This window comes from Nothobranchius furzeri, chromosome 19, assembly GCF_043380555.1.
Source record: "Nothobranchius furzeri strain GRZ-AD chromosome 19, NfurGRZ-RIMD1, whole genome shotgun sequence".
NCBI lineage: Eukaryota > Metazoa > Chordata > Actinopteri > Cyprinodontiformes > Nothobranchiidae > Nothobranchius > Nothobranchius furzeri.
Window position 1 is genome coordinate 20,452,625 of NC_091759.1, and position 8,429 is coordinate 20,461,053.

At 39.3% G+C, this 8,429-nt stretch overlaps 1 protein-coding gene across 1 annotated transcript; it reads left to right on the plus strand.

Moving 5' to 3' along the window:
• Positions 1–4,117: 4,117 nt before the first annotated feature.
• On the plus strand, positions 4,118–8,161 carry cfap300 (cilia and flagella associated protein 300). The gene is made up of 7 exons (XM_015973967.3): positions 4,118–4,389; positions 4,465–4,546; positions 5,159–5,228; positions 5,315–5,472; positions 5,539–5,711; positions 6,374–6,440; positions 7,874–8,161. The coding sequence occupies exons 1-7, from the start codon at positions 4,274–4,276 to the stop codon at positions 8,003–8,005; spliced, it is 798 nt and encodes a 265-aa protein (XP_015829453.1). The 5' UTR covers positions 4,118–4,273; the 3' UTR covers positions 8,006–8,161.
• The last annotated feature ends 268 nt before the right edge of the window (positions 8,162–8,429 follow it).

Genomic DNA, 8,429 nt, shown 5'->3' on the forward strand with positions numbered 1-8,429 from the left:
TTTAGCTTTTAAAACTTGACTCTCTTCTGCTGTCTGATTTAATACGAAGGTGTTATATAATCCCTGCAATAAAAAGTTTCAATCTTCTGGTTAAAAGTACCCACAGATCCATAAGGTTGATTTCATATCTACTATGGAATCTTATGACTTAAGGCTCATTAAATAACATGTAAATTAAACTATTACAACAGTCAAGTTTATAAAAAGTAAGAAATTTACTTTCTAAACAATTAAAAACATGACAACTAGGAACACTTTATGTGATGAATGAATCTAAGTGGATGGAATGTGAGGTGTGATGTTATCAGAACCTTCGTATCTGGAGAAAGTGAGTTCTGAGTGGGAGTGAATTTGGTCTGCTACAATCTATAATTTATGGTTTATAAAACCACATCAGACGCAATCTGTCGAGTCCAAGTACCCTTCGTCTGAGACTTTTTTTTTGGATCCGGGATGTCGGGGAGTCCATGGACCCCACAGTACCGAAGTCCGTAGAGAAACCGCAGTACGACCGGGTCAGTCCAGAGTCGTCTCCAGGTCACAACAAACTGGTGGACTTGTTTTGCGTCTATGGAGTAACTCTTAAGGAGTTGAAGCTGGGTCAGCTTTGTTCTGAAGGAACCGTTTGCGGTATCAGCTGTAGCGTGCAACAGGTTGACAGCTTGTCAAAAGATGCGCTGGGTTAAAGAGGTTTTGCTTCGGATGGCCGGTCCGAAGCCTTCTCCAAAAACCGACTCACTCAGGAAGTGAGTTCTGTGCAACAACGGCCATATTTTGACTACATGGCCAACCAGAATTTGACATGTAAAGGGGTTTTACCAAACAAACCGCAGAACATCCGATAGAAGGGCTCTGATTTGCGGATCAGGAAATCTCTGTGTGCAGTGACGTTTAACTTTAACTTGCGTCATGGAGATATGGTGAGCGTGTGTGAGCTTATCAGTAGATAGTGATTCACTTGTTTAATCGACTTACTGATCATAACATAACATTCATTTCAACCTCAGTAATTTAAGCACAGATTAATCACAACATAATTCTTCAGCCGTTATTATTCATGCATTATATGATTATTTTAACACTCCATTATTCATAACGCTTCATTGTTATAAAAGTTCCTTCTTGCTTTGTGAAGCAAAGCAGTCTGAGATAAGCGGAAAGCTTGAGAGGGACCTTGGCCAAGCAACAGCATCTTTCTTGCAGATTAAAGTCACCAGTTAAGACTTATGTCTCCAAATGGCCAGATACTGAAGAGGTCAGACTGTAGGTGGAAAACTGACCATTCCTGGAGGCTACACAGGTCCGGTCTATCCCAACCCTAACCCAGCCCGATACCCGCATGGCTGCATCCAAACCTAAATGTGACATTAGCATGACAAAGCAGCTTTTCCTGTCAGTGTTATGATGTAAAAGTTACATCTGATTCATTTATAACTCAGCTAATCAAATGTTTTCAGCATTAAGCTGATGTGGTGCAAAATTACGACTTAGTTTTGTTTACATGGAAAGTTAAAGTAGTTTTAAATCACCATGACAACGCTAAAGGCTAAAAGCTTGATTTATTGTCTCCTCGACCAACTCTGCCCCGTAATGTCTTCATGTCCGTCTCCAGCTTCTCATTACTCATGTTTCTCTCACTTACACCATAAAGGGACAGATAGTACATTGAACTTGTACTTTTTGGGAGTATATAGAACAAATATTCTGAAATATGCACAGCAAAAGGATCAGACATGTAATCTTGTGCTATTGCACCTACCTTTATGAAACTAAAGCCAATAACACGTTTAGCTCCAGGGTGTCCCTCACCAAGATAACCATCCACCCCTTCGACTGGGTCCCGGTGTCCTACGCTGGAATGTGCACCAGAAGGATCCAACATCCTCATCCAGGAATGCTGGGAATGAAAGAAATGACATAAGTATTTAACTGGGGGCAAATATATGAACTTTCTAGAAGGACTTTGAAGCCTGAATGTTTTTTATGTTATTAATAACCACAGATGTCAAAGGACACGTTCCTTGGATGTGATTCTGGAAAAAATATCTATAAATGTATATAATCCCAGATGCTCCTGTCAGATTATCTGTCAATTCATCCAGATTGATGATGTTTCTGAATTTAGTTATTTACCATCAGCTGTAAAGTGTTTCTGTCTTTTAGCAATGCAACTTGCTGCCCTCGAGTTTCTTATTTAAAGAATAAACCCTGGAAAGCTAAACTATGGAGATCAGAGTCTATCTTACAGTTTTTTGCGATTGCTAAAACGCGTTATTCAAAACTGTACGTTTCTTTCATCATCACACACAAATGACTAAACCCTGGCATCCCTTTGCAAATCAACTCTGCCATCAGATCTCGCAACATGTTCACAAAATGAAACGCGTGCCTTCATTTGGTAAACACAGCCATATTTTCACACGACACACACACACACACCATTCACTGAATAAACACAAGCAGCTTTTGGCTGAACACTACCAAGCATGGAAAGAACACTGAAGAGCAAAACTGAAAACACAATTAGAGAAATTGAACACACTGAATCTATTACAATGCCCACTTCTCTCACAGACAAACATTAGACATCACACGCACTTTGAGACAAAACATTTTGTTTTTAAATCCCCCCCCCGGCATTTAAATCTAAGGCTAAGAGGTACCCTCTGACGTTAGCTGGTACATTATGATGTCACCATGTCGTTGAGAGCCTGTGTGTGTATTTGTTAGCGGCTCCGCCCTCTCGGTCCGCTAGGCAACAGCATTTGTTGCTGTTTTCAAACATGAAGTGGGAGTGGAGTAATACTCTGGTAGGGGGTGACTTTCTCTTTAAATGTTTTGAAATAATAATAATTGATAACAAAATGTGGGAAACAAAGAATAAAGGGACCTAAAACAATATGACTGCAACCCAGAAATGTGTCCCAAAACACTGTTTAGGAAACAGTGCTGTAGTCTATTGAATGTTGTATTACAATACACATGGAAAATACATTTTCATACCTGTTCTCCATCCTGAATGTCCTTTTGATGGTCAACACTGTGAAACGGCTGAGGTTTGGCTGGACCCTCTGGCCAGCCTCCCTCATGGTCAACCCATGGTTGAGCACATGGTCCAATACAGTGACACGAATCTCATTGGAGATTCGGATTCTCCTTCTTCGCTCCCTTGCTTCTCCTTGTTGTCCTCCTCCTCCTCCTCCCATACGTACCCCACTCCTTCTCTGTTGTCTGATGTCTCTGTTCTCCATTGCTCATCAAACAGAACAGAGCGTCAAGCCTCCTTTTATGCTGCAGTCCCTGATTGCAAATTGCTCACCAGACCCGAAAGTTTAGAGATTTGAATATTTGTGTGTTGTTGATAGAAGCTTTGAGAATTGATGTGAGAAGTGTGTGTAAACCTGAAAATTGTGTCTGCTGTGTTTTGACAGCAAGGTAACGTGAAATTGACATCAGAGTGTAAAGGAGGAAAATCACAGTTCTAATATGATAAGGAAATCTTAAGTAGTGATAAATTGAGTCAAGCGATTGGGAACAGAAGTAGAGGTTGTGAAAATTGAGCCTCATTTTTGCTTTTTGGTTTTAGCAATCGAAAAAAAAAACTGTAAAACACAAGAAGGAAATTTCTTCCATTACAAATACAGGGTAATGTCGCCACGTAGTGGCTGATAAAACAAACGTCTTCATTCCAAGGCTAAAGGTTTATTCCAAACATTTATCTAAATACATAAATAAATATAAGCTTAAATTAGGAAAATCTTAACGAACATAATTTAAAAAACAAAAAGCCATCCTGTAAATAAATACCTGACCGACCTGAGCAGCTAGATTTCCAGTCTGGGAAAAGTATGGTGTTTTCTCCAGTAACGTATTGGTCACGTGACTAAAAGATTCTCAATCAAACATTTCATTGCGATGCTAAACTACTGAGGATAATCCGTTTTTTTTTGCCGTATTTCACAAAATTGGGCCTACATATTTGTAATGAACGTTTGGGTCTACGTCACGGGACCAAATGACTATGCTTGTCCAGTTTTATTTCCTTATTTTTCTTTCTAAACTCTTTTTGTGTCATGTCCTGTTCGCTGTTCTCAATAAAGCTTTTTGAAAACGAAACAGAAAAACAGCGTCTGTTGCCAGGGTAACGACGTTTCCTCTGGATTCCTTCTCAGAATATTTTGTCGTGTGCTCTATACTCGCCATTTTGGCAGCCAGAGATAAATGTAATTTCTATTTTAATAAATAAAAATCTATTTTAATCTCCATCTTAAAAATGGCGGCGGAAGGAGATGAGTTTACGTTTGCTCGGACGTTTTCTTTTAGCCCTCTTCCCACGAAGAAGTTCAGTTTCCTGCAGGATAAAAACACTTCGGCGCTTTTAATGAAATGGTGACGTGATACGTTTGTTCACACAGAAAATTAGTGATCATGAAGTGTTTTCTAACAGGTCTGTGTTGCGTTCAGGTCCATGTTGGGGAGGATTTCAGTCCACTCTTACAGTTTTGACAATAACTTCTGTCCTCACAGCAGCGAAAGGTTTGCACTGGTGAGAAAATGGACATTAAATACTTAAAAATGCTTAAAATTTAACATTTTAAAAAGTTTTAAACATGGCTGGAGACCGGAAGTGGTAAATACTCAGCATAATAGGTCCAATTTAACAATTTATTACTTAAAAGATGTATTTTTTTTCCTGACGCTGAACGTTTTTCCTTGTCTGTGATAGTAGAAATACCATTCACCACAATAAACACATTTTAGGGAATATAAGATAAAACACTGTGGGAAATGACGACTGAGTGATTACAGGGAATGAAAAACTGACCAAATACAATAAAAAATGTGTTCAAGTTTAATTTACTTCCAGAATACTAATGTTGAAGTTAATCTGAAAATCTGCATTGGGTTAAGGTGAGATCGATCAAAAATATGTCAACATTAGTTTCCACGGGTCTTCAGACATCTCTTTATGAAATGAACCAACACTGATGTTAGCTCAATCAGAATTACTTTTGTGATACAAGTGAGTTAAAATACCTTTTCTGTATCAGATATATATATATATATATATATATATATATATATATATATATATATATATATATATATATATATATATATAAAATTCTCCTGATGTCACCCTCACGTTGCTGTGCAGAGTTTCTTCAGGGACCCTGAGGTGATTTCCAGTCTGAGAAACATGGAGTCCAGAATCCCGGTACCCTTTGGTATGGCACCCCCACCAGAACCTTTCTGATTGTTGATTATTAACATCAGATCCATGCAAAACGTTTGAAACGTGTGTGTGTTTCAGACAAGCCGGTGGTGTCGGTCAGCGTGGAGCACGTGCCATGCACTAAGACCTCCATGGAGCTGTTTGATCCGATCTACTCCTGTGGAGTCCTGAGACCCTCTGGAGACGTGGTTAAATGTTTCAGCGACGTTTATACGGACTGCGACGAACTCCAGCTGGTAATCCTGTCTCCTCGATCCGCCTGTTTTCACGCAGTCACTACAAGACTTTTTTGTTTCTCCCAGATGTTGCAGGACGAGGAATCGAAACATTATCACGTGGTCGAGATAAAAGAGCGCAAAGAGTTTCTGTTTCGCATTTTTAAGCATCTGCGCCTTGGAGGGGAATTGTGTCAATACGAGGACCACATCGACCCGTACATCAGCACCACTAAACAAATCTACAAAGACCTGATTAGGTGAGCACAACCAGGCTTTTTGTTTACTGCACTGGTAATGTGCTTTTAGAAAACACAATACTTAATGATTGTTAATGATTATAATGGGTTACGCTGGGTTTTTCATGAAGGCTGAACATGAAAACAATCTCCTACACCTATCTCCTGCATTAGCTTCTGATTGAAAACAGACGGTGAAACTCTGGGATTAGAAAATCCTGACAGATCTACATCACGCCGTGAGTTAGACTTACCCATATTGACTCACGATGGGGAAGGCTGTCATTGGTTTAGCGCCCAGAATCAGCATAGAACGTCTCTTTCAACAGAAGCTAACCGTTAGCATCAGCAACTCAAACACACAGCCGAAGCTCCTCCAGGCTTGGTATTTGTGGAGATAAAACATCCTTGTCCCCGAGCAAACAGAGTTGGAGTCACGTTGCTTTTATCCAATTCGAGGCAAGCTGTCTAAATATCAGGAAGTAAACTCCAAATCCTCCCGTTTGAAGCTCAGCTTTGATGTTACAGACTTTAGTTTGTGGGTTTTTTTGTGCCCTGAGTTGTGCCTGCTCATTCACCCCTGCTCTAGTGACCACTGCAAATGTATCGATTAAATGAGTAATCTACTCCTTTAAATATTTGACCTAGATTTTCACTGAGAGTCAACTAATTTTATTTTACAGTGTGCAGAAGGATGCTGACACAAAGCGGATCTGTGTTGTTTCCACCGTTCTCAAAGTGAGCGCTTACGTAAGTGAACCGTTCCAGGTGGAATTAAACAAAGTGATTTTAAAGAAAAGCCTTGCGGTGGAGGCCTCTGCAGCTACGAAAAGGAAAAGAGGAAAAAAGCTAAAACCCAAGAAAGACAGGAATTATTATACATCCACTCATTTGTGTTTCAGTTTTGATTCCAGCTCCAAAAAAAAAACCTCAACAAATCAAGAAAAACATATAATCAATTATTTTGTCATTTTTCAGGTTGCAACAATGCTTTTATTTTGTCATGCCTTCCATGCACTTCTACCTCCCCTTCGACCTGAACTCCCACGCCTGTTTTAGAAGTCAGAGTAAATAAAGGTGGCAGAACGAGGGGAAAATACACCGGCCGCAAATGATGATGCAAATCAGAAATAGCCTCTAATACTTAATAATGTGATCCTCAGCTGCTCTTTGCTGCAGTTTCCAGTAATAATTTCCCTTACGGTTCTATTTCCAAGCATCAGCGCTCCTAGGGGAAAAAAAATCCTCCCAGCTTGGACATCCGGCCCTCACTTCTGTGTGTTTTCTTCACAAGATCAAGTAGAAAGTTAGGTGTAACTTGTTGGTGTCTGCACGTGTTATAAAAATAATGTCTGAATATTACAAACATATTTATTTGATATAATTCATAAAATCATGTAATTTAGCCACAGCAGTAGATACTAACTCGATAAAAATCATTAAAGTCACAATTAAACGGTTTAGCTCTGCCCCCTGCTGTTTAACATTAGTATCTGCAGTAGGGCAAGACCATCAGATACATCAGTCGGCTGTTCTATTGGGCCGATATTTACCAATTTTATACATCACATCGTGTGATATACCTCTTTAGTAAAGACGATTTAAAGTCAGGCACAGCCTGATGCCTAATTTTATTTAAATGTATATTTATGTTCCCCAAAATCCTGCTTAACAAATATTTTAAAACATTATTGTCAGCTCACATTTCTTCAGATTCACCCGTTTTTTTATTTCATACTTAGTCGGTTTATTGATTTGTTTAACTCTGGTTAAATGTTTGATTTTAACACAGTGAACAACCGTTTCAGCCGATTAAGGTGCCAAAACGTCGAGCACCCACGGTTGTAATGAAGTGACATTTGATCATGTAGAAAAGGTGGAAACGTCTAGATATCAGCCATCGGCTGACCATGACCTCCACATATCGGCACTGGTATCGGTAATAGTAAAACCCATATCGGTCTACCTCTAGCCCGCAGTCTCCTTAAAATATGAAGTCATGAAAGTTGTCGTAAAATCAAATGTTCAATACTTTTAAGCATTGTGTAAATTATATTTTTCCATCATTTTACACTACAGAGTGTAAATAACTAGTTCCACACGCTGTAAAAACTCAAGATTGTATGAAAATATAGTAAAAATGTTTAACATGGGGTTTTATTTGTCTCGTGTATCTTCTGTAGGACGGATCTGGGCGATGCTTCCCCGGGACTCCAGAACAGGAGCAGACGTTTGCTTATATGATTGTGGATCCCTTTAAACGACACGTGAACTTATTCTCCCATTTCTACGGCGTGGGGAACTTCTCACCGTGAAGAGCTGGAAACAATCCCGTTTTTGGATTTCATGATGGTTCGTTACATTTATAGAACAACGGTGAATAAAGACACCGAAAACATTCAGTCCAAAGAGCTTTATTGAAACAAATAAATTAATAAGTTAGTGTTCTAACTTTATCCTCAGCAGAAACACATCTCTGTACCTTTTTTCAGTTCTGTTTTGGAAAGATCAAACATAGATTAGATTAGAAAACAAACCAGTGCCGCATTTATATTCAGCCAGTTGCTTCATCAACTGGACTTGGAAGACTTGGTGTTTTGCTTATTGCTACGATCGATTCGTGCTTCGTTTGTTCCAACACCTACAGTAAGAGAGCAGCTACGGTGTAATGAGGTGGAATGTCGAACGGCAGCAAGTCAGTGGAAGATGGATGGATGGTCGAACGTCACGAAGAGATAA